This window comes from Pangasianodon hypophthalmus, chromosome 22, assembly GCF_027358585.1.
Source record: "Pangasianodon hypophthalmus isolate fPanHyp1 chromosome 22, fPanHyp1.pri, whole genome shotgun sequence".
Lineage (NCBI taxonomy): Eukaryota > Metazoa > Chordata > Actinopteri > Siluriformes > Pangasiidae > Pangasianodon > Pangasianodon hypophthalmus.
The window spans coordinates 2,801,084-2,827,859 of NC_069731.1; the positions used below are offsets into that span (position 1 = coordinate 2,801,084).

The following is a 26,776-nucleotide window of genomic DNA, read 5'->3' on the forward strand; positions in this document are numbered from 1 at the left end:
AAGTAATGTAAGCTGTGAATAAGCTTCAATTTTCAATAAATGGTGCTTTTTCCTCTACTATAATACAGTCTTAGATTATTCATTTGTCTCTTTTTTTGAAACTCAGGGTTTTGCCGTGATGTTAGCTGAGACAGTTGGCTCAAACCTGTACTGATATCCGAAAGGTCGCAGGTGATGAGTGTAGTACTCCAGCTCGTACATACCCTGAGGTTGGACGTAGTGAAAGCTGATGGCATAATCTGAACAGCATTCTGATCCCTGTTTACACACACACACACACACCGCACAAAGACACACGGTCAATCATTAACACCCCCACCCCCCCCCAAAAAAAAAATTATTTGCTAAAGCTCTCACACCTTCTGTCAACATTAAGGGCGAAAATGTGTGCTTGCTTACGTACTCACCTTATTACACAGATACACACACCCTTTCTCAGCTAAATATCATTTTATTGCATTGCATTGCGTTATTTTAAGAAATATTATAGTATCAGTTGCAATCCATAAATACTGTATTAGATTTATAGCACTTTTTAAAGTCTGTGGCTCATCTCTTTTATTTTATTTATTGATTTCTGTTTTTAAATTGCTAGGATCTGGTATGTTATCAATCTGTCGAGATGAATGCAAGCTAATAATAATAATAATAATAATAATAATAATAATTTCTATTTAAAATTTAAGTAACTTTCAGGGTACCTAAGTACACTGTACAGATACATCTCTACATATGAAAATATATAAGTAATAAAATGTAAATAATGTATAATGAATGCAAACAGTACTAAAGAAACTAAAAGAAAGAATAATAAAAGGTAGAATCCCTTTAGAAATGACAATTCTTAACTATCCAAAGAAACACTGAGGAAATTCTTAGACTCAAGAAATCCTTTTGTAAGAGTCTAGAACCCAATGGGAGAGGGGATCAGTTTGTTCCTCTGTAGGAACGCTTAAAGGTTTTACGTAGAAACCTACACCAGAGGTTTCCCCTTCGGGCAAAGGTTCGAAGTAGAACTCCTTCATAAAGATAGAATCTATAACCATCCAAAGAAGTCTTCAGAAATCCTTTTTCCCCCCAAAAGTGTAGAACCCTAAAGGGTACTTTGGTTTGTCCTTGTAGGGGAACCCTTGCTGATTCTAGGTAGAAAAATACAACCGAGGGTTTCCCTTTCAGAAAAAAGGTTCCAAGTAGAACCTCTTTAGAAGGTTAGAAGGTAGAACCTCCCTAGAATCCTTAATCCTAGAATTTTTCTAAGAGTGTCGAACCCTAAAAGGGTGTTTCAGGTTGCCCCTCTGAAGGAACCCTTAAAGATTCTATGTAGAAACTGACATCAGAGAGTATCTCTTTCACAAAAGGTTCCAAGTAGAACCTCTCTATGAAGCTAGAATCAGTGTCCATCCAAAGAAACCACGAGGGACCCATTTTTAAAAGTCTAGAAGCCTAAAGGTGGTTTTCGGTTTGTCTCTCTGAGGAAGCCATAAATGTCTAGGTAGAAACCCACACCAAGGGTTTCCCTTACCCAAAAGGTTCCAAGTAGAACCCCTTCATAAACCTAGAATCGTTGAACATCCATAGAAGCCTTGAGGAACCCCTTTTCTAAAAGTGTAGCAAAGTACAGGTTCTTTTTTCTTTCCCTCTGGAAGCACTTTTAAATGTTCTGTGTAGAACCCTGTAACAGAGTGTTTCTCTTTGACCACAAATTGATGTACTTACTTGTTTCGTCGAATAGTAACTGTAGCCGCTGTCCTGTTTCCCGTTGGCTGGATGGCTCAAGTGGTCACCTGGAGTGAAGGGATTAAACGTTTCTCTCAACTTCTCATCTCTCGAATCACCAGGTTCAACCTTCATGGTCTGCATGCACACCCCCAGGGCCATGTCCTCCACCGGGCTGATGTGTGTGCACTGTCCTGAGCTGAAGCCTTGGACAAACCTGGTATATTTACCATAGAGATGAAAATGACATGATTTGTAAAGCAATCACCTCAATCTCAGCAAGTTTCGGAACGCATTTGAACAAAACGAATCCAACAGAACCTCCTGACAGCCTCTCTGCTTAGGACATAGCCGGCTCCGCCACTCATATAGCCCTGCTGCACCAACACCTTGTATCTGTGTCCCAGGTAGACAGGCTCGTCAGTGTTGTATCTGCTCAGGAGACGCCGCAGGTTCTCCACCACCACGAATGTATCATCATCAGCTTTGAGGAACCACTCGGCAGTGTTTAGATGGTGACTGTGGATGTACTGGAGGGCTCGGATGGTTTTCCAGTAGAGGTTCTCTCTGCCCTCAGATACATTCAGTCCAATGGCTGGGAAGTCACTGGTGCTCGAACTCATGTAGAGCACCGTGTTGCAGTGTTTGGCCCAAGTGGCTCGGACGTGTTTGGCTTTCTTCTCCAAGTTTTGGGGGTGGGTCATTATCCAGCACATGACGCGCACCTTCGAGCTCAGCTGCCTCGCTACTTCATCTGGAAAGTTTATCCAAAGTTTTCTGTTAAAACTGCACTAGAAACAAATATGTAATGCTGTAAAATGTGACATTTACGTACCTGATTTCTTGATAGAGCTCAGGTTGACCTTAATTGGAAGGTGACGTCGACCCCCAGTAAATTTGTGCAACTCTACAGTTAGATCAATGCTAAACTTCAGGTACATGTGAACCAAGACAAAGCCAATGAGCGCTCCACAAATTAAAGATTTGCGTTTCCGCAGCATCCTAAAGATGAAACATAACCTTCTAGAGATGAAACACAAGTTTCTGAAGACAAAGCAAAACTTTCTAAAAATAAAACTTTTAACAATGAGGATGAAAGATTAAACGTTTAAAATGTTAAATGTTCTAAAGATGAGACAAACTTTTAATGACAAAACATAACCCCCTAAAGATGAAACCTCATAAAGGCGAAACGTAACCCTCTAAACAAGGAACGTAACTTTCAAAAGACTAAATGTAAACGTTCTAAAGATGAAACACAGATTTCTAAACACAAAACATAACCTTCTGAAGACAAAACAAAACATAAAGAGGAAACATAACCTTCTAAATATGAAAAGTGTCCTTATAAAGATGAAATGTAACTTTCAACGGACAAAACATTCAACCTTCCAAAGAGAAAATGTTATGTTCTAAAGATTAAACATAACCATCTAAAGATGAAATGTAATGTCCTAAAGACAAAATGTAACCTTCAAAAAATAAAGCATAAACCTCCTAAAGACTAAACGTAACCCTTCTAACAACAAAATATATATATAAAAAATGAAAACCTTCTAAAGATGAAAATGTTCTAAAGACAAAACATTACCTTAAAAAGATGATGTAACATAGGCTTCTCCTCAACTGGTGGAAATGAGAAAGAGTCCGAGAGTGTTTAAATCAAATCGTAAACCCACTGCACCACGTAAAAAATGCTTCTGTTTGTCTGTGACCGAAAAGTTAATTCCAGGTAATCACAATGCTAGACACGCCTTAGAAAGCCGAAAAGGTGAGACAGTTCACAGCCAGAATTGTTCAAAGGCCATTATGCTTCCTGTAGAGGTTGTTATGTACTGTAAAGTACACTGCAGTCAACAGTTTGTCAACACCCTGTACTTCAACAGGTAACCATTTTTGTTTAAAAAAAAAAACTCAATTTAAATAAAACATTTTATGTTTTTAAAGAAATGTTTAGTGAATTAATAAATGTTAGAAATGACTTTATTTCATGGAACAATATGGGAAAAAGGCAATGTGATTAGGAAGATTAATTTATCACTATTTGCAGATTATTATTTTTATTATTATTTTTATTATTATTATTATAATACAGTGAGTGGTTTATAACAGCTGGAACAACTGTACAGCTTTCAAATATGTCTAAACTTTTAAATTTGTTATATCAATCTGGCATTCTCCAAAAGAAAGGGGGCAACACAGAGGGTAATTTTTTCTTTTTAATTAGTCTATTTTTAAAAACCATTCATTTTTTCAAACAATAACCTGTAATACAATATTTATGATAATATTGTATTGGTATGGTATGGTTCATGCTTCTTATGAACAGTAAGAAGAGATATAATGAAAAAAAAAACATAACTATTCTTCACTCCCCCCTTTCTGATTAATTAACTGATTAATAATGAAAAAAACAGGTATATATTGATTACATACTGATGTAATTAATGTGGATTAAATGATAAATGAATAATAAGAGGGATATATTTATATATAGATATATAGATGATTGTATAAGTGAGTAAATGATTGACTAAAAATTAGAAGTCAACTGAGATTGCTGAGCTACTGTACATGGGGAGGCTGTAAATATGATCTACCTGCATGTTTTAATGGGAAAGCCTTATAATCTGTTTGCGTGTGCCTGTAGTGACATGTGGAGAACCATAACACAAATAATGAGAACAATAACTGCAGCCTACTTGTGGACCATTATCTTCATTTACAAAACAGATTAAGCCTTTGGGCACATAGGCTAGTGGAATAGGCTCTCTACTAGCTATCACTGATTTGAGATGGAATGCAAGATTGTGCTGGAAATATGGACACTCAGTTCATTTGAGGATAGCAACGTGTTCTCTTAAAGAGAATGGAATGGCAATTTGTGGTAGATTTCAGCACTTCAGGGTAGAAGGCCACAAATTCATCATTCTCTTCTCACGGCTTGTGCAAAGCCATGAGCAGCTCTTAGGAATGTATTGTCTACCGCTAATTCAGCGTGCTCATCATACATGTCTGAATGCCATTGATTGCTACACAATATGAACAAGAGAACAATAAGAGATCTCACTGTTCCGTGATATATGATGACTCTTAATTAAACATGCTTTGCTGTTTATAATTTCTCCAAAAGCACTCACCACACTCAACAACGGCAATGTACACAGACACTCCTTCTCTTCCTGTATCTGTTTAAACTCAGAGAGTACACAATTTTAATAACACATAAACACTCAAATAAAAACAAAAGTTATAAGCGATATGATATAATGGATTAGCATAACATCTAAGATTACATGAATCATATGAAGTAAATGTTGTGATAATGTTACTCAGTCCCTAGAAACACTGTGAATCTTCTTTTTTCTGGCCTCTTTACGGCTTTACGTCATGTAGAACAAGCATGCGTAGACCACTGGTGAGAAGTCACCAGTACTTCACCTGATCGACTTGCCGTCTTGTTGGAAATGCTTCTTCCCACCTTGAGAATTTGTCCACCTAGCTAAGTCCACCTAGCTAAGACTTCTGAGTAACCGTCTGACTTTGGCATGGTTGTGTAGTCCACTCGTAAATGTCAGAATGGGCCTTGAGGTGCTACAGTTTTCATCCCAGGAGTTTTGGTTCTCCCCCTGGGTTGTTTTTCAGACAGATGACACACCGTCCAGTCACACTCTCAGCTTCTTTCAAGACAGCAGTCATTTACCCATCACGCTCACGAACATACAGGATGAAGGGTAGATTGGTGTCTGGAATTCCAAGGGCTGGTGCTTGGCACAAGGTTTTCTTGAGGTTCTTGAATGCTTCCATTAGCTCATTGTTCAACTGTAACTTGTCTTTGGAGTCTTTTCTTCTCTTCAGGATGGCATTCAATGATTGGGCCACGATTGTATAGGAATCAACCCATGGTCTGTTGAAATTACAAAGTCCAAGGAATGATCATTGCTCATGGACTGTAGTGGGTGGTTTGGCTTCAAGAATTGCCTTTGTTCAATCAACAGTCATATCCCATTTCCCTTGTTCTATTTTCCCCTTTTCTCCAAGATTATTGCAGATCACCAGTTTCATCTGTAGAGGGTCTGAACTCATCTGAGAGTAACGAGGGGCACTTGGGAGATCAGGGAGGCTTGCAGAAGCAACACCAGTGCTTTTCAGCTTTTTCTTTGTTTTCTTTGACAACTTATGCTCCAACATGGCCACTATATTCTTTATCCCCAAAAGCTGTTGATCTGAACTCACTTTTGCGTCAAGCTATTGTACGACGCTTGTATTTAACTCGATTTCTGCATAAACAGCCTTCACAGTGCCCTGTCCCATGTTTCTCTCATTGCTGACAACATCACTCAAAGCAGATAAGTGATCTTCATAATCTTTGCATCTTCTGTCCATTTCAGACTTCACCTGGATCTCTTTGTGCCTGCAAATATGCGACAACACCTTTTTACCAGTGGCGTTAGTTTTCTCACATGCATAACTATTCTTCTGAAAGACCATCTGACACACCCTTTGTCTCAAGAATGTCACAGCCACAGGAATGAGACGACTCAGAAGCAGAACACAGATACAGGAGTTCAGGTTAAAGTAGGTTTTATTGAAAGATTTGAGGAAGTGAGGGTGTGTGGGAAAGGAGTGTGGTAATTGTGTGCAGATTGGGTGAGTAGAGGAGGAACAGGTGTGATCAATGCTGCAATCAGGCGAGGTGCAAAGTGGAGTGCTACGCCCAGACACACACACACACACACACACACACAAACGGAACTGAGAGAGAGAGTAAACACTGGAAACACCCTGTTTCTTAGGAAACTTTGTCTACTATGTCCTCTATCTGTACTGAAGCTCCTGGATTCGTCTCCAGATATACAGCCAGGTCCATAAGTATTTGGACAGTGACACAATATTCTTAATTTTGCCTCTGTACACCACCACAATGGATTTGAAATAAAGCAATCAAGATGTGACCGAAGTGTAGACTTTCAGCTTTAAGGGGGTTAATAAAAATATTGCATTAACCATTTAGGAATTTCAGCTATTTTTTACAGCGTCCCTCGATTTTCACTGGCTCAAAAGTAATTGGACAATTGACTGATAAGCAGTTTCATGCTGTTGCCTGTTTCCTCCTTATATCATGATAAATTAAGGAGATAAAAGGTCTGGAGGTGATTCCAAGTGTTGAATTTGCATTTGGTAGCTGCTCATGGGAACTCTCACTATGCGGTCTAAAGAGGTGTTAATGCAAGTGAAGGAGGCCATCATTAGGCTGAAAAAAACAGACCTATCAGAGAGACAGCAGAAACTTTAGGAAGGCCAAATCAACAATCTGATACATTCTTAAAAAGAGGGAATGCACTGGCGAGCTCAGCAACACCAAAAGGCCTGGAAGACCACGGAAGACAACAAAAGTGGATGAATGGTGAATTCCTTCCTTGCTGAAGAAAAACTTCTTCACGACATCTAGCCAAGTCAAGAACACTCTGGAGGAGGTAGGCCTATCATTGTCAAAGTCTACAATCAAGAGCCACCTTCATGAATGTAAATACAGACGGTTTACACTCAAGATCAGAAAGGCCAGATTAGACTTTGCTAAAAACCTTTTTTAAAAAAAGACTAACCAGTTCTGATGCAAGATTAACTTGTACCACAATGATGGGAGTATGGAGAAAGAGTATGGAGAAAGAAAGGAACAGCTCATGATCCAAAGCATACCACATCATCTGTCAAACATGTGGAGGTAGTGTTATGGCGTGGGCATTTATGGCTGCCAATGGAGCTGGGAACTTGTGTTTATTGATGATGTGACTGCTGATAGAAGTAGCAGGATGAATTCGGAAGTGCATAGAGCTATACTTTCTGCTTAGATTCAATCAAATGCTGCAAAACCGATAGGACGGCACTTCACAGTACAGATGGATAATGACCCAAAACATACCGCAAAAGCAACCCAAGGGCTTCTTAAGGCAAAGAAATTAAATGCTCTTAAATGTCCAATGAACCCGGTTGAGCTGCTTTTCACTTACTGAAGACAAAACTGAAGGCAGAAAGACCCACAAACAAACAGCAACTGCTGCAGTAAAGGCCTGGCAAAGCAACTCAAGGGAGGAAACTCAACATTTGATGATGTCCATGGGTTCCAGATTTCAGGCAGTCATTGACTGCAAAGGATTTGCATCCAAGTATTAAAAATAATCCTAATATTTATGATTGTTAGTTTGTCTTTTTGAGCCTGTGAACATGGAGGGACTCTGTAAAAATGGCTCTAATTCCTAAACAGTTAATGCAATATTTTTGTTAAACTCCTTGAATTGCTTTGTTTCAAATCCATTGTGGCGGTGTACAGAGGCAAAATTAAGAATATTGTGTCACTGTCACTGGACCTGACTGTATATCCTATATTATATTAAGTGTATTATAATCCTAATTCAAAAACTAGCCAGTCCAGGCCGAGACTTTTTTTTTTTTAATTTTAAAATAAACTTTTGTTGGTACATTGTGTTTGTTCCAACCTCAAAACAAAATAGCATGGTACATGATGCATATAAGAAAAATATCTTGATGTATAGTCAGCAATGGAAGACTTGAGCTTTTAAAATACTTGAGTATTTGTACGTCGGTACTTTAAAAAATAGTAAACAGAGACTTGTATAAACTGAGGCATCTCCTTTGCATCCCTCGAAGGCATGGACTCCAACTAAAAGCATGTTGAGATAAATTTGCTCATGTTAACTGGCTATATTTACCTAAGAAGCAATGTTTTCTTTGATAATGCCAGACAGTAACTGCCATAATTTACTAGGCAGCAAGTCAAATCGTAGCTTATGGTAAATATTGGTTATTAGCGAAAAAAATAAGGATTCAAACATTTTTAAAAAAATGTTTTATTCATGACTTCAAAATGTACAGTAAATGTTTTCATGTTTAATTTATTCTCGGGAATCACTTATAAAAAATGAGATAAGAGTACATGATGATGTAGCCCGGGTCTCTGGTTGGATTGGGGTTCCGTCCGTCGTAGAGTCCAAAGTAGAGGATGGTGTTGGAACCGCTCAGGTCAAGCTTCAATCAAGGTTAAAATAAAATTCAATTCAATTCAATAATTTTTACAAAATTAAAAAGTAGAGGAAAGCCAGATCACCACTTACAGTGTAAGTGTAACAATAAGAAATTATCCAAATATTAATCTATATAATTGGAAACAGTTAATTAATTTAACCATTTAAGAGCATGGTATTATTATTATTATTATTATTGTTATTAATATTATTATTATTAATATTATTATTATTATGAGAGTCGTACAGTTTCAGGTCAGAGTAAATCTGATGGAAATTAGCATTATTTATCTGTTAGCAACCTGTGGCGTGAGATCGATCCTCCAGGGGTCCACCTGCAGTCCGTCACACCAGCCGGCGCGACCGTACAGCCACGTGCCGTGTTCGTTAGGCACCGCCCCCTCACCCACGCGCATGGCGCAGCCCAGCGGCAAATCTACATATTACATTTTAACGATACTTTAATCAGGATCAGGTGACGATACAGTACAGCCAAAGCATTTCAAATATCTGTGCGTATTACGATGTACATTTATACACATGAACAAGAACATATTTATAAACATACATTCGGATGTTTTTTTTCGCTGAACTGCCAGCTCACGCTTTACATGTAATCCTATGGGAATGCAGCTGTTTTAAAAAAGCGCTGCCTATCTTTGTCTTTCTATCTTTTTGCTTAAATTGTTCATTTAAATTTAAGTTCCCATTCTCACTTATGTTATAGCAGCTTTAAACAGTTGTTCCCTCACCAGCCTCGGTTTTTCCTCTCTTGAAGTTAATAAAACAACTTTAAAAAAACGGCTTTTCATGTTACAGCGTGTCTGACAGCATGTTTGAGACACTGAACACCTTCATGCGGTTTGAGGCGAGTGTGCGGTGGTTCTATAACAGGTAGCTATGAGCTTGCCGTACTTAATAAGAGAGCATGTCTTTGCTGATCGACTGTACTTGCGGAACAACGTTTCGTTTTTCTCTGAAGTGTTTGTTTTGAAATGAAACTCACCAGCAGAGTCGAATGTGAGTGAATTGTTGTGGATGCCGTTGACGAGGAAGAAGTGCGACGTCACACAGAATTCACCGCAGTTGTTATCATCACTGCCGTGGCCTGTGATCACGGCGTACAGCTCCACCTGCAAAACATCACACACACACAAACACACACACACACACTCTTACTTCACATTACCTACTGACAAGAGGTGTTTGATACATCAATATGATCCCGATACTGCAATAAAGTATGCCAGGATACACAATGTCACTAACTCCTGACATAACAGCTGTGTGTAAATTAATGCACAACTAATGTATATTTCATAACTGATATTTATTTGTTTATTTATTTATTTAGCTGCAGTATACAGCTATAATACATGTCCTATTTACCTTATAACATATGGTCAATATGCTTCTCCATCCATGTATAAACTCCCACATATAACAAATATTTATTGAGAAATTATTTTATAATAGATAGACTTTATGGCTAGAAGTTTGTGCACTCCTGACCATCACACACCCATGTAGTTCTTCCTCAAACTGTCACCGCAAAGTTGGAAGCACACAGTTGTATAGAATGTATTTGTGTGCTGTAGCATTACAATTTCTCTTCACTGGAACTAAGAGGCTGAAACCTGTTCCAGCATGACAATGCCCCTGTGCACAAAGCGAGCTCCATGAAGACATGGTGTGTGAAGGTTGGAGTGGAAGAACTCGAGTGTCCTGCACAGAGCCCTGACCTCAACCCCACTGAACACCTTTGGGATGAACTGGAACTGGAGCCTCGTCAATCAGCATCAATCTCTGACCTCACTAATGCTCCTGTGGCTGGATGAACACAAATCCCCACAGCCACGCTCCAAAATCTAGAGTAAAGCCTTCCCAGAAGAGTGGAGCTTATTATAACGGCAAAGGGGGAATAAATCTGGAATGGTATGTTCAACAAGCACATACAAGTGTGATGGTTAGGGGTGCACATCATTTTGGCCATATAGTGTAAGCATTTTATTATAGAATCTAATACATTGTAAGGTAACATATTGCCATTTTTTTGTAAGAGAAAAGATAAAAAATAAATCTTAAATTCGGCTCCGTCACCTTTTTCGTTGAAGGTGGAACCGTGAACTTGATCTCCTGAAATCTGGAGTTGTAATCCCTGTCGAAGGTTCCGCCCTTGTACAGAAACGTTAGCGTGAAGGGGTAAAGCATCGCAGAGGAGTTTCCTGTAAAAAAAAAACAAAAAAAAAAAAAAACAACACAGACAGGTATATAAAATAAATGAATTCAGATTTATTTACTATTTATGATTTTTAAATTAAAATGAAAAAAGTAAGTTCAAACTGGTTTTAAAGTCATTGATAACAATTAAGATGAAAAATGTTTGTTTTCTATAATGAAACTAAATAATAATACTACTACTACTACTACTACTACTACTACTAATAATAATAATAATAATTTCTATTCTAATAAATTCTAATAACTTTTTTAAATGAATTATGATCTCTGTTTGAGCATATATTGTTCATCATTCTATCTTTCTGTAAAAAAAAAAAGACTTATTAACCACATTACGTTGTTCTTTCTATTGCAGTCGATAAAAGCTAATTGTAAGAAGAACAATAAGTTGGCGTTGGCGCTTTAGCTGTTATTTTTGTGTTGTGACGTTATCTGACCCGAGCAGTTGCTGTGGCTGAAGCGCAGGTTGAGGGATGTGAGCCAGGGCATGGCCCAGGGCGGCGTCTTCATGACCAGAGCACAGCGCTCGCTGTTCAGCAGAGGGAGGAGCGGAGACACGTCCGTCAGCCAGCGGCCCGTTCCTCTGAACACACACACATTCATTCAGCACAAGAACCTAAACTCAGCTCTGTGGCCCGAGCTGGGATTAAAACTCACAACCTTCTGGCGTCTAATGCTGCCTTCAAGTTCTCCTCAGAAGTTTGTGCGTACAAGTTCGTAGCCGGTGATTAGGAAGTGGTGTGTGTTCAACAGTTTTAAATGGAAAAATGGATGGCGTAAGAAAACTTTTGTTTTTACAAATTTTTTTTTTTTTTTGCATCATCAGAAACAACAAATGTTTATTTTGCCTTACTGAAAGAAAAGAAAGAACTGAACAGTTAATGTGTAAAATTATCATGTAAATCTGGCCGTCTGCTGTAGACGTTATATTCATATTAGCGGCTGCCGTGACTTATTGTTATTGACACACACACCAACACGGAAGGTCGGGGCTCGTAGTAAAAGTTCTCGTGTTGTAATTCGGACACTGTGGTGGAGTTCAAGTGCGTTCATCGCATAATTACGATATTTCTGACAGCACTTGAAGGCAGCATTAACCACTGAGACACAATATGATTATGACTTATTTGCATGATGTAATATTTAAATCCCAAAGAACTCAGAGTTTATTTATATGGAATTTTTATTTGTGCCAAAAAGAATTTTAAAAAATGCATTATGAAATAAATAAGCACAGAAAACAATGAATAACTAGAACATCTATTTATTTATTATAATATATATATTTTTTTAAATTATAATTTTTGTAATTTTGCTCAATTTTTATTATTGGAGGTCTTGTTTTTTTTTTTTTTTTAAATAACCTTTTCATTTTGTAAAGACTGTTCTTATTATAGTATATACTGGGGCTTTTTTTCCAGACAGGACATTTCTCTAATTCTAAAATAAATAACTGTAATAAAAAAAAAACCTCTTTGTGTTTGATCGAGCTGAGCGAGTGTGTGTACCTGCGGAAGGCGGTGATCCAGCGACCGAGCTCCATGTTACAGTAAGGACTGAAGTGATCACAGCAGACGAACAGCTGCACCGTGTGATCCCAGTGAGCGCACGTCTCGTCCCTGCGGCCGGGACAGGACAACGCCGCGTCCAGCTCCAGCACGTCAAACTCCAACAAGTCTGACCAAATGACACTAAACGTCAGCTGGGACAACCGGACATCTTTACAGGTTTTAGATCACGGTATGTGTCTCATCTTCACGTTTTCAGTGAGGACATTGTTAAATGACGTTTCGTTAGCAATTCTGTCCATACAATCTTAAAAAAAAAACAAACAAACAAACAAAAAAAAAACATTTTCTCTAAATTACAAAATTTGTGAATCCTGTTTTGAAGGAATAATTTGGACAAAAATTAATTAAATTAAATTTAAAAATTATCTAATTGATATATATGAAATATATATTTATATATATAATTGATTAATTAGTCTAAATTAATGAATTTGTGTAATTTAATTTATTTAAAATTGAGATACTCAATTATTGTATTCAATATAAATAATGAATTGAAATGAATGCTTAATAATTTTAGAACTCTTAAATGATTATAATTCTTGCAATTCTGATTAATTTAATCAAACATATTTAATAGTTTAGTTACCATTTTTTTTCTTTGTTTAATTTTATTTATTTATTTAAGTCTTTTATTTTATTTCTTTTTCTGGCACAACCAGAATTGGAGAATTTCAGAGAGCTCTAAATTACAAACCTATTCGTATTCCTCATATATGGATGGATTTCCAGCCACAGATGAGTGAAGGACGTTATCAGGGTGAGGAAGCACCTCATGTTTCGACATGTTGTGCTTTCTGAGATGCTTTTCTGCTCATCACGGATGTAACGAGTGGTTATTTGAGTTACTGTAGACTTCCTGTGGCCATTCTCCGTTTCCACCTGCAGAACTGCTGCTCACTGGACGTTTGCTTTTTATTTTTCCCCATTCTGAGGTTTGATGTGAACACTAACTGAAGCTCTTGGTCTGTATCTGCATGATTTTCTGCACTGCGCTGCTGCTAACTGACCGGCTGATTGGAGGATTGCACGAATGAGCAGGTGCAGAGTTTAAGGGAAGTGTGAAACTGATGTGGATTAAACACTGCTCTGTAATGTTACGTTTAACTGTGAGCTTAAACAGACCTTTGGGAAGCTTCACCACAGCCCGAGCTCCTGCCTCTCCCTGCATCAGCGTGTTATTAAACACAGGAACGACAGCAGCAGGACGTTTAACACGCTCCAGCAAGTCAGCGTTGAAGTCAAACCTGCCGGGAGAAACACGGAGAACAAAACAGTTAAATCGTCTCTTTAGTCAAACCAGTCAAGTTTCAGGTTTATTAAGTCCATCTACTATATACGCACCTACAAGCCACTTTGTATAAATGTGTATAATTACTGTATGTAGCTCATCTGGTGCTCTGTACTAAGTATTAGCCCCCTTCTACTCCATCCATCAATGGAAGAGACCACCAAGCAGAGACAAAAAACAGAATTTTACCACAAAAAACTCTTATTGACTAGTGGTTCATGAATTCACAAGACAAAATTCACGTAAATAAAGTTGACGCAAAGTAAAACCGCTGTCAGAATAAAATACGTCCCTCGTCTTTTATCCTCCAGTGTATCACTTTTTCCAGAGTGTGAATTTTATTCACGTTTGCTCGGAGCGCTGCTTTAACTGAAAAAACAAAAGCATTGTTTTCACGTGTCTCCTGCATCACCCTCACAAGGGGACAAAAATCGTAAATGGTACAGCTAAACCGTAAGTGCTGGCACCTCTGGAACAGGGATGCTCTGGCCAGAAATTGATGAAGGCCAAAGTGGAGTTTGTGTCTCACAGCCAGGGGAAATAATAAAATTATTAAATAATTAAAACTTATGTTGGTTGAAAAAAAAATTCAGAAACTATATTCAAGTAATTATAGTACAAATTATAACATTCTAGTGTATATAAATGGACATTTGAATCGAACGGCTTTAATCTAAAATATGATAACTTAAAAACAAGTACAAGTAATAATTTTCAAAAAACGATCATGCAAAAAAACATACACACACACACAAAAAAAAAAAGTGATGTTAATATCAGTGTAACTGCTTTATGATTCTATATTTGTAAAGTTCAAGAAAAAAAAAGCTTCCAAACATTTCAGGCAAATGACCCCAAATGGACATTATACACTTTCTTGACATTTTTTATTCCAGATTTATAATTTAGAAAACCCATATTCACTAAATATTTCAGCACATTTTCATGTTTGTTTTCTTGACTTCTTTGGCTCGGTTCTGTTGTCCAGAGTCACTCGATGTTGTCGAAGGAACTAGTGGAGGTAGCTAGATGGAGAAATTTGTTCATTTTTATTGCTGAACTCCTAGGCTAGTGTAGCATGTCAGAATAATTACTAAAATAGCACAAACACTCTTACTTTAAATGTGGCTTGTTCCAAGTTACACTTCAAAATATTTGTAATATTAACTTGTAAAATAAAGGAATAAATGGATAGAGGAGATTGTGTCTTCTCGCATTTGTGAATGAACTCACCTTGGCCCAAAAGCTCCAGTTAATAAATATAATGATACACATTCACCTATTAAGCTTTAAATGATGTTTAAAATCTGTTTCAGAGCGCTCTAAATTACAAACCTACTCGAATTCCTTATATATGTGGAATATTACTCATATACGTGGAATATGATGGATTTCCAGTCATGGATGAGCTACAGGACGTTATGAGTGTGTGGACGTACCACTCTGCCTGCCAGCTTAAGAACCGGAAGGTAGGATACAGGAACCAGCCCATTTCTGCCAGCGCCCCCTGCTGGTCAATCGCAATAAAAAAGTTGGGTGATGGAGTGACCTGGAACGTCACGTTCACCAGCTTCCCTGATCTGTTAACACACACACACACACACACACACAGACAAAGTCCAAAACCTCACACATTTTCCTTTTTTCTCCGAGCGCATTATAACCTCAGACCGGGGCTTACAATAGCGCCTGATGTACTGCAGGCTCGAAGTGCACCATAGAAGCAGAAATGTTCAGGGTGGTGTTACATTCATCTCCAGCGCAGTTCATATCCTGGATTGGGTTGCCAGGTAACGCGTAAACCAGCACACCTACTGCTTTGGAATCTGCCATGGCTTTAATCTGGGGAGAAAAACAGAAAAATAGTACATCAATATGTTTCGGAATCTTCTGATTGGTCAGAAGGTGTTGATTAATTCTCTAGAAAAGCAGCTCTGACAGTAGTTTCTTTGATGTTCCACAACATTAAATGCAACTACAAATGGATAAAAAGCATGATAAATGGAATCATGAGTATAGCAGGAATAAAACACTTTATAACGAGCTGTTATAAGTGATCTGTCTGATGAGCAACATAAATAGGAAAACAAAGGTATACAAAATATACTGCGCAAAATATCACAATCGAACTTTGTTTTTATGTAATGTAAATTGTAAACTAAAACTTTATTAACACCAGCGAACACTTCTGATAAAATTCTAAAGACATTAAAGCATAAGGATAAGCAGTATATAATATATATATATATATATATATATATATATATCATCATACTGTATGTAGAGCAACATTACAGAAAATGAAAATCTACAGAAATAACTGAAAATAATTAGCAAGGAATAAAAGACAGTTTTATTGCCGCGGGGTTCTGCAAAATTAATTGAACTGAACTGACTCATCACGTCTCGTCTCACGTCTCACGTCTCACCTTAGTGAAAAATGAGCAGCCGCTTTCAGAAACCCAGGCCACGGCTCCGGCAGCTGCAGGAAAGGGCTCACAGCCATCACCCGCCCCGACAAGAACATACTGCACTTTTTCCCAGCGGCCATTCAGCCAGTCGTACCTGGCGTTCAGGCGCTTGGTAATCACCGGAACTTCCCACTCTGAAAGATGAGAGATTAGAGTGAGAGTGAGAGAGTAACACAGTACAACACAGTATTATGCACAGGTTCCTGAACTGAAATAGACGCCAGTCACTTAATTACTGTATTTGTGTTTGGTTGGGAACAGACTGTACGCACCTGGACTAGTGAACACCGCTTGCGCCAAACCGCAGTTGTGTCCGCCGCATCCCCAAGAGTAGAGCACTCTCGGTATCCAGTTTCCCAAAGCATAGACAGGGATGGGGGAGAAATGAAGCCTGGATAAAATTTCCTTACCCCTGGTAACATGAGAAAGGATGTTAGATAAACCGCGTAGTGTGAGTGTGTTAAAGAAGAAGAAGAAACCCCACCATGAAACACATTAAATATCCGTTACACTCTAGATAATGTAGAAGAAAAATAATTAGAGAGAAAAAACTAGCACCCTGGTATAATGATATCACACGCACTCGAAAATTAGAAAGTAAATGACATCAAAATGAATTGGTAGTATTTCAAAAAGCAGATCCTCCGGAGCTATAGATAATCTCTTAGTGCTGCTAGATCAACGTATCTCTCCACCCTAATAGAAGAAAACAAAAATAATCCTAGAATAGCTTTTACTTGATGACTTTTTTTAAATTATTACTATTATTGTTATTATTATTGAATTGTATATTTTATTATTAGCTGTTTTTGATACACATTTATATACTTTGTTTTATGCTATGTACTTCTGTTTCTATTTTCCTATGTGCCTTGAGAGGCCTTTTTAAAGGTGCTATGTAAAATAATAATAATAATAATAATAATAATAATAATAATAATAAAACTTTATTATTATTATTATTATTATTATTATTATTATTATTATTGACTCTTATTTAAAGACTCTTACTTACACACACACACACACACACAAACTCTCTCACACCCACACCCACCCAAACACACACACATCCAACCACCCACCCACCCATACACACACACACACATCCAACTACCCACCCACACCCACCCAAACACACACACACATCCAAACAACCACCAACCCATACACACACACACACACCCATACACACACACACACACACACACCCACCCAAACACACACACACACCCACCCAAACACACACACACACACACACACACACACACCCAAACACACACACACATCCAAACAACCACCAACCCATACACACACACACACACACACACACACCCCCCAAACCCACACACACACACACACACACACACACATCCAAACCCACCCAACAACACACACACCCACACACACACACACACACACACACCCACCCACACACACACACACCCCCAAACCCACACACACACACACACATACACCCACCCACACACACACACACACACCTGTGCGCTGAGGCGGCGGCGACCCTGTAAACCTGCTCTCTCATCCACAGCGCATCCTGAGCCGCGGAATCATCCAGAGACAGGAAGAGGATTTCAGCGCTGACCGGAAGGAACTCTATCAGGTCGGACACGGAGGAGTTGGACGTCCAGAGACACTCCAGAAAAGCGGATTTATTCGTGAACGCGTGGATGATCACGGAGGATTTGGACGTCTCTGTGAGAGGATAAACAAACTCCCCGTTCAGGGTTTTAACCCGGAAGTGTGGAGCAGGGTCTCCGGGGTCAAACCCGGGTAAACCTGAGCGCTCGCGCGCGCGGGCTTTGGGCGTCACGCTCTTCTCCGCGTGACTGATCACTGCACAACAGCAGCAAAGAATAAAGCACACAAGTGTCCGTGCTGAGAGACAGTTCAGCATACTGACATGTGTTCTTCCTCTCACCCTTTTTTTTTTTTTAATCACAAAGTGATAGTGAAAGCAAAACAACCTACATGGTGAATGTTTACGACGGCATTTATACGCGTTCGCGCGCAGTCACGTGGTCAACGTCCTCATTTACATAAAGAGGCGTGGCTTAAAGAAACCCGGAAGTTTTTTCAAACCTGAGCTGAGCGCGAATTAATAAACATACTGGGACATTAAATCTAAATATATAAAATATTTAGTACAACTTTTATTATTGTTTATTTTATGACTTCTGCATTATTGAGTCAGTACAAAAACATTTTATAACTCCAAACATTACATAATAATGTTAGAGAGAAATGTTTGGATGCCAGTAAAGGAAGCTACTTAATACATAACAGACCAGTTTTCAGACAAAAAGACTAAAGATGGCTTTTTTTTTGCTGGAAAAAAAGGAGGAAGAAAAGTCAGTCAGTCTCCAGAAGAACTGGGGCAGATTCTCCAAGATGCTCAGTAAAACTTACCAATTTATTTCCTTACAAAACTACACAAATTGAATGTGTTTACTGACGTTTTAAAGCAAAGGGTCGTCACACCCTTTGTCCCTTTATATTATAAATTATACCCTTTATATTATTATTATATTAATATTGACTAATTTAATTTACTGCTTTAAATAGTATTTTTGTGTAATATGTTAATTTCATTATATTTGAAGGCATCTTTGCTCTACAGCATTTCTCTGCATGTGCCAAAGACTTTTACACACACATTTTATATATAAAGTGAAATATTTATAGCCTTATATTTATTCCCCAGTCTACGATTCCAACGTCAGTTATTAATATCCAGTTTCTATAAACTGAAACAATTTTTTGCGTTATTAAAAATACATATAGTTTTGGGGGTGCCAAAAATTTTCACACTTATAAGGGCAGGATCTTCAATCTTATCCAGACTTCTCCACAAAGGACCAGCAAAGCTAAATGCTTTCATTTCAGCTGAACAGGAGTCAGACCTGCTTTCACTTGTTTAGGAGTTCTTGGTCTTCAAATGACTATTAGATACATCTGCTATTTGGCTGGGATGAAAATCTACAGCTGCACCAGCTCTAAATAAAATAATAATAATAATAAAAAAAAAAAAAACCCTAAACCAGATGAAAGAATAATCCTTAAGCATATGGCTGGAAAATCTGAATCACTGTGCACAAAGTTTACATCATAAAATTATTCTTGCCCATTCTCTAGGGGTGCCATTACTTCTGAATTGACACTCTGTAATGCCAACCTTTTTATAATCCCAGGTCAGTAGGGCTAATGAAGAACGCATGAAGAACTGCGTGGTTTGTTGTCCAGATGGGTTTTACTGAAGAATATTTTGAGTTCCACCGTAAAATCAATTAGACAGTATTATAAAAATGAAAAACAATGGAATACTGCTTCGACTGTGGAAATGTCAGTATGTAACATTACCTCACTCCATATCACACGTTTATTAAGTGACTGTACAATAACAAAATAAAAAAAAAAATACAGAAAAGGAATACATATAACCAAAGGGGGAAAAAATACGCGTTACTTTTTTTCCATAGAATGCATTACACCGGATTTGCTGTTGTTTCATCACAGCGATCGCCTGAACATGATGTCAAATCTTTTACAAAACCGTCTGAGTAATCAAACATAGGAAAAAAAACGTTTAGGACTTTAACTGGCTCCGGATACACATACATACATATATATATATATATATAAAAATAAACTAGCTGAAATATTAATATTAATGAAGCTATAATGAAGTGGTCTGAGGATAAAGACACTTTTAATTAACAGCCCCGGAGTGGCCTAGTTTGCGTTTCCACTCCGTCTTACTCCTTATGGTTTTATATATATATATATATATAAAAACCCTTACATTTTTTTTTTGTTTTTGACACCATGGCAACAACGATCACAGAAAACCATCATTGACATCGGAGGCCAGGTGGGAAAACACTATAAGAGTACAGATTTTGGCGTGTGTGTGTGTGTGTGTGTGTATGCACATTTATAAGGGTTTGGCTTTAGTCCACACCCAGCTGTGTGTATGCGTCCAGCTGTGAGCCGAATGTGGCGTTTATGGCGGATATCAGGAGCTCAGGGGAAGCGGCGATGAACAACACGGTTGTCTTGCAAGCGGTTTTTAAAATATCTTCCCTTTTTTCGCTTTCTTTTCCAGAGTCCTGTAGAGAAAAGGAAGTGTGCGTGTTAGTGAGGAACTAAACATCTGATAAACAACCAAGCACATCATGATATCTATTTTTTTCCATTTATTCTTTGACGCAATAGGAAAAAAATTAGACAAACTGTGTTTGCCAAGTGATGGAAGGCTACAGTAACACACTTTACTGTCATTTTTGAGTCTCGGCTCCGTTTCAGTACTCGCCCTAGTCCACTCACATTCACCATTTTGATCCCCGACGCCATCTTAAAGCCTGTTTCTTTACTCAAGTGAAGTTTGTTAGATGACCGATAGAACTAGTCGACACAGACGTAGACTTGAAGTGCAAGTGCAAGTGGCCTTAATACATGATACAAATGCGATTTCATTTCTTTCCACAAAAAAAACCCCAAATTGATATTTTAAAATTTATATTTGTGTAGCAAATGTTTTATCCATCTATGTTCATCTTTAGCCTGTCTTAAGGAATAAACAAAGTTGCAGACAAGAACAGGAAAATCGTCTAAGTCAAGCGGCTACCTTTTTTCCCACCACAGGAAGAAGCTACGTACACTGCAAATGACCAACAGGAAGTTGTTATTTCATCATGTGTGCGATCCCATTTACTTCATAGTTGTTATGTTAAAGTACCAATAACTCAAAAACTAAAAAAAAATCAGCCAACTCTGATGGCTGATTCTGATCATATAACGTTTGAGTCAAATGCACTAAATTCACATTTTTCCACTTCTGAGCTTGAACTTATCTCAGTATGCAAATTATTACAAGATGCCGTGGTACACAGAAATGTTTAGCTGCTCTGATCTGCCCAGAGTTCTTTGTTGCAACCCAAATTATAGTCACTATCATGTACTAAATGGTAATTTTTTAGTATCATGGAAAAACGGGTAAACAGCGCCCTCTAATGGGTAAGAGGGCTTTTAGGTTGACAGTAGCAGGTACATTAACAATTTGCCACAGTGTTTATCACTGGAGACATCACTGATTCCAGTGATGTTTAGCAGACACTCTTAGAAGAAAGGTTTCTTCAAATGATTCTGGGTATAGGTTCAAGATTTAGAGCTTCCTAAAATCTAGTGTGAACCATTTCGGATTCTGATGAGCACTTGTAGGGTTGGAATTAGAGTTTTTAAGAGTTTGACTTTGTTTTCTAAGAGAGTAAGTCGTCAAGTTCACGCTAAACTTGTTAAACACACGCTGGTGTGATGCAGGTGCTGACCTGGAAGCGTCGAGTTTCTGCTGCTCGAGGAGGCGCTGCTGGGTCTCCCAGTTCACTCTCTCCTCCTCGAACTGACGTTTCCTTTCTTCTAGCTCCTTGTGCTGAGCCTCCAGGTTCTTCTTCATCTGCTCGTGACGCCGCTGCAGCTGCAGAGAGAGAAAAATCAGAGACCATGAGATCAGATCTTGTGTTCAGTATGCAGTTCCCCATCAAGCTATGTTATATATTAAATAAAAAAAGAATACCAATAGTGTGCAAATATATTTTGTGGAAATATGCGAGAACATCAAGGTAATGAAGAAGTTGTTAAATAGTGTGCTAGACAGATCAAGTAGCTTCAGGGGTGCCTAAACTTTTGCACACAACCGTAAAATCCAAGTGTTTTAGACAGAAAATCTTTACACGGCAGTGCTTGTTAAAGAGCTGTTCAAAAGCCGTACCTCTGCCTCAGAGTCTTTCAGCTTCTGGACTTTCTCCTTGACTTTCATCTCAAACACCTGCTCCATCTCCATCTCCATCTTCTTCATCTTAGCCACGTGCTCTCGCCTTTCCTCCTCCATCTGTGCCAGAGGGCTCCTGGGGGACGCACCGGCATGCACACGTGCACAACACAGTTACAACCCAGAGGACAGATTGCAGTCATAAATTATTACATTACAGTGGTATTGCTCCAGAGAGAGCCGTCTCACACATCTGTAATGATATATATGAGAGAGAGAGAGAGAGAGAGAGAGAGAGAAAGACAGATGGACAGTGAGAGGGAAAGAGAGAGAGAGACAGAGAGATGTAGAAATAGAGAGAGGCACAGAGAGAGTGAGAGAGGCACAGACAGACAGAGACAGAGAGAGAGAGAGAGAGAGAGAGAGAGAGAGAGACAGACAGAGAGATGTAGTGATAGAGAGAGAGAGAGACAGATGGACAGCAAGAGGGAAAGAGAGAGAGAGAGAGAGACAGAGACAAAGAAAGACAGAGAGAGGGAGCAAGATGGACAGAGAAACAGACAGAGACATGTAGAAATAGAGAGAGTGAGAGAGAGACAGAGAGAGAGTGTGAGAGAGAGAGAGAGAGAGAGAGAGAGAGAGAGCAAACGTTTGAGAGAAACTGACACCTGCAGAGCTCCATGGACAGACAGCTAACAGATCAAAGCTACAGAGTTGTCATGACTAGCAGTGAGGAGACCAGGAAGATAAATATCCATCCGACATTCCAGGTTTTTCCAGACTTTCCAGTCGCACACAGACTAGACAGATGATTGGGGTTAAAAAGCAAAAAAGCAAAAAAGCCAGAGCACTGATTGGAGGTTAGTAGGCCAAGCAGACACATGGAGTGCCAATAAATAGGCAAAATACCACACTAGGACGTCACCCAAACCTAAATCTATAGATCTGGATCGATGCACCGATTTAAAAAGCAACGACTGAAATGAATTTATGAAAATCATAAATCAATTATTATCTGAAAAAAAAAAAGACAGACAACCGGTGTTTCCTTCGTCTTCATCATTCATGACTTAAGGATTCGCAGGCCTGCTCTAGATTCTGAACAAAACTGATCACATATCAATCAGAGGCAACCAAATTGAACCATATCGGGTCAGATATCAAAGACTCAAACTCATACCATGTGTAAAATTGTCTAAATAATGAAATCCATTTAATCACTGTGCAGGCTGTTTTCGATTAGATTTAAGGACCTAACTGTGCCTCTCTTACAGTCTCCCGTTAGCAGAAAACCTTAACCTCTGTATTTTCCCATGTATGTGTGTGTGCATACGCATGTGACTTTACTGCATGGACATTTTTTTCAAGCTGGCAGAAGAGAAAGGGAGGGAACAGAAAAAAATAAATCCACCACAGACACTAGAGGGTGCCATCACCAGTGCAGGAGAAAGAAACTGTTTTGCTTTGGGGACAAAAAAAAAATAAATAAATAAAACACAAAATCAAAAATCACACTTACATGCCTTCAACCGAGTCAGCTCTACAAAACAGAAACACACAAACTTAGCATGCTGAAATCAGTGTGTGGAATAAGGAGCAACACAGAATGTAAAAACAATAAATGCTAAAATGAGAAAACGTTAGGGCTGAAACTGGCTCGGATCAGACAAGCAAATAACGGAGCTCCCGCTGCGGTTTCCTGTCAGTTAGTGGTGAATCTGTCTACGCAGCTTATTGGCTGCTGCACAGTGTGAGTTAGTGCGAGCGAGTGAGTGTGTGTGCAAGCACGTAAGTGTCTGCTCGCGCATGCGTGGGATTACAGGTCAGGTTAACCGCTTTGAAATATGACTGTCTGAGACAGAGTTGAACGACAGGAAATGGTAAAGCTGCTGTCATTTTTAACAAGAAAGAAACTGCTGACTGGCTGATGTAACTATTGTAACTATGGGGTTATGTTACACAACCTGATTTTAACAGACACGTATAAACATCAATAGTGCGAACAAAATGCTTGTGTGTCCACTGATTACTGATTACAGCGCTGTCGAATTCTGGATCCTGATTGGTCAAAAGTGTTAATTCCTTTCCTCTAACAGCAAATCACAGGTTAATATTATTTGCTCTTTCTAATACATCTGTGTTTCTGTAGTAAGGACTTATGCAGGGACTTCTGTGAGAACACATTTACGGAAGGAGTCTCCAGTGTCAGAGCTTTATAACAAGCTGGATTTGTCATCAGGACTTTTTTTTTTTGGTAACATGACAAGCTTCGATCTTGTCTTATTAACTTCAAAAAAAAAAGATAAGAAAAAGAAGAGCTGGGTGAGGGAACGACTGTTTACAGCGGCTGTATTTTATCGTGGACATTCTACAACATTACACAAAGCAACTATAAATGGATAAAAAGTATGACACTTCTTTCTTTGATCAAGTAAAAATTGTAATCATTGGTAACACGCTGTGGTGTAAGAGGAATAAAACACCATGTGTGCTGTTACAGGAAAACCCTGTCACTGATTATTTTCCTACAACAGAACAACACAGAGTATTTTATTTCTTAAAGGTTTATTTTTCTTACTTAAATAGTAATACTTATTAAATCTTAGCGCTGATTAGTCGTTCAGCCGTACATTTATTCTTACCACTCTACTCTGATGCCTCACTGTCAACTGTAGGAAACTTTAGATGCAGATATATTATAATATTTGGTTACACAATCAAGAAAAAACTCTTTATGTACACATTTCACTCAGAATAAATTAATTAAGAGCAATCTAAGTTACAATTCTGTCTATAATCCGTTTAATAACTTGGCTGCAAAAAGTTGAACGCGTGTAGAAAAAAAATGTCTGTTACACATTTAAAAAAAAAAAACTGAAAGATAATTTTGAGGTGTATTTAACTATTATTTCGTGATAAAATGATGTGGGACACACGTTCTGTTTAATCAGAATAATGCGGACGGACATCATTCAAAACGTTGAACACCTGATACTTCCTGACAGGACGCTTTGTTGCTGTAACGCTGAGACTAAATGCTTTTCCTAAATATGCCTAACGTTGGATTATTTAGGATTACATGTAAATGGAGATTTTCGAGTACACGGATACGTACTTGGTGAGCTGTCCTTTGGTCTTGTTGTTGTCCATCCCGTTGCAGGTGACGGCCGCCAGCTTCCTGCTCCTGTAGTTCTCGTAGTGGACGTTGTTGGTGACGTCCTTCAGGTCCTGCATGTGAGTCCTGGGAGAAAAGGACGGACATTAAAGACGCGGCAGAACACGCTGTTCAATCACGGTATAGAAATCACACCGAAATGATATTCAAAAGATTACACATACGGTATATACATATATAGTACAGTAGTCTTCAGACGCATGGTTTAAGTTACAAGTTAAACTATAAAAAAAACTACGTTTTTATAGTAAATAAACGTTTACAGGTCAACGCTATGTTGCGTACCTGATGAGCATGTTCCGCAGAATGGTGAAATCACAGTGGTCTCCATTCTCAACTGTAAGGGGAAAATGTAAATAAAAAGATTTCTCAGAAAAGAGAAAACTCAAGCATGATAGCAGAATTATTATGAAAGTTGTGCAAAAGTCTTAGGCACCCTATTTTCTTTTAGCACAAACTGTTATAGATTTGTATTTTATGACTTCTACGTTACTGATTCAAATGTTACAGAAAAATGTTTGTATGTCAGAAAAGAAAGCAGCAGATTACATAAGAGACCACTTTTCAGACAAAAAAAACATAATGAGGGGAAGAAGGGGAAGAACAAAACTAATTCTGCATAAGAAAAGCTGGAGATGGAGGATTTGGAAAATCTAAATCTAAGAAAACAACAGTAAAAAACCCTTTAAAGGTGCATTAGGTATGATTAGGTTTTTCCTCTTTTTCTCCCCAAGATTAGCTCTCTAACGGTTAGGTGGGTTCAACAATTAAATTATTTTTATTATTATTTTTTTTAAACTCCCTGAGTCCACTCTGCCAGTCCCACCCATGTTCCCGAAGAATTTATCAGCACTATTATACAGATTAATTTGAATAGCTGTGTGTGTGTGTGTGTGTGTGTGTGTGTGTGTTTTCAGCTTCAGGCCTGTAGCGAAGAGCATGTGTCAGTGCCAGCGTGCTAGTTAGCGTACCTTCTGCCACGCCCCATGGGTACTGTCTCCCTCTAACCTTCTTCCCGTTCACTTCGATGATGGTGTTGCTGCCAACTACAGCCAGAGGAAGTCGATCCTACACACACACACACACACACTTAATTGGACAGCTACATAAACACAAACTTTCTCCACACACACACAGTAAGAACTCTTGTGCTATAATGTGCATTGTAAAATGAACAAAAAGGGGGGAAAGGCCTAGAAATCTCACTTTGATCTTTTTCACAAGCTTGTTCTCCTCTTCGTCGTCGGTCTCCGGAAACTCGTAGATTTTGATTTTGTGCTCCTGGATTTCTCTCATGATCTGAGAAAGGAAACCAACATGAATTTAAATATTTTATCAATTCCCAATTTCCTTAACACAAGCACAAAGACAACCCTGAAGCAGGATTTTTTTATTTCCATTCCAGAGGACTGAAGGTGAAGGATTTTGCTGTGAGTTATGAGAATAAATCCAATATTGTCCTACACAGCTTCACATTTCC

General features: G+C 38.5%; 3 protein-coding genes across 3 annotated transcripts in view; all 3 read right to left on the bottom strand.

Moving 5' to 3' along the window:
• Window positions 1-93: 93 nt before the first annotated feature.
• c1galt1b (core 1 synthase, glycoprotein-N-acetylgalactosamine 3-beta-galactosyltransferase 1b) lies at window positions 94-4,020 on the bottom strand. The gene is made up of 5 exons (XM_026924424.3): window positions 3,308-4,020; window positions 2,552-2,718; window positions 2,038-2,470; window positions 1,717-1,933; window positions 94-258 (listed from the first exon to the last, which is right to left on the bottom strand). Exons 2-5 carry the CDS (start codon window positions 2,715-2,717, stop codon window positions 103-105), a joined length of 972 nt encoding a protein of 323 aa, XP_026780225.3. The 5' UTR covers window position 2,718; window positions 3,308-4,020; the 3' UTR covers window positions 94-102.
• A 4,549-nt stretch (window positions 4,021-8,569) lies between these two features.
• Window positions 8,570-18,377, bottom strand: si:dkey-256h2.1 (uncharacterized protein LOC337520 homolog). The gene is made up of 12 exons (XM_026923901.3): window positions 17,836-18,377; window positions 16,606-16,745; window positions 16,292-16,467; window positions 15,544-15,704; window positions 15,302-15,442; window positions 13,697-13,818; window positions 12,509-12,677; window positions 11,438-11,583; window positions 10,860-10,984; window positions 9,766-9,892; window positions 9,062-9,195; window positions 8,570-8,763 (listed from the first exon to the last, which is right to left on the bottom strand). Exons 1-12 carry the CDS (start codon window positions 18,249-18,251, stop codon window positions 8,644-8,646), a joined length of 1,977 nt encoding a protein of 658 aa, XP_026779702.1. The 5' UTR covers window positions 18,252-18,377; the 3' UTR covers window positions 8,570-8,643.
• Window positions 18,378-19,585: 1,208 nt separating this feature from the next.
• The window catches only part of septin7b (septin 7b), an 87,433-nt gene continuing 80,242 nt past the window's right edge, over window positions 19,586-26,776 (bottom strand). Inside the window, exons 7-14 of the mRNA XM_053228100.1 lie at window positions 26,503-26,595; window positions 26,268-26,364; window positions 25,582-25,633; window positions 25,237-25,362; window positions 23,641-23,661; window positions 22,122-22,257; window positions 21,682-21,827; window positions 19,586-20,463 (exon numbers count right to left, since the gene is read on the bottom strand). Of these exons, the coding sequence (XP_053084075.1) occupies window positions 20,424-20,463; window positions 21,682-21,827; window positions 22,122-22,257; window positions 23,641-23,661; window positions 25,237-25,362; window positions 25,582-25,633; window positions 26,268-26,364; window positions 26,503-26,595 (711 nt within the window). The 3' untranslated portion in view covers window positions 19,586-20,423. The remainder of the gene's footprint in view (window positions 20,464-21,681; window positions 21,828-22,121; window positions 22,258-23,640; window positions 23,662-25,236; window positions 25,363-25,581; window positions 25,634-26,267; window positions 26,365-26,502; window positions 26,596-26,776) is intronic.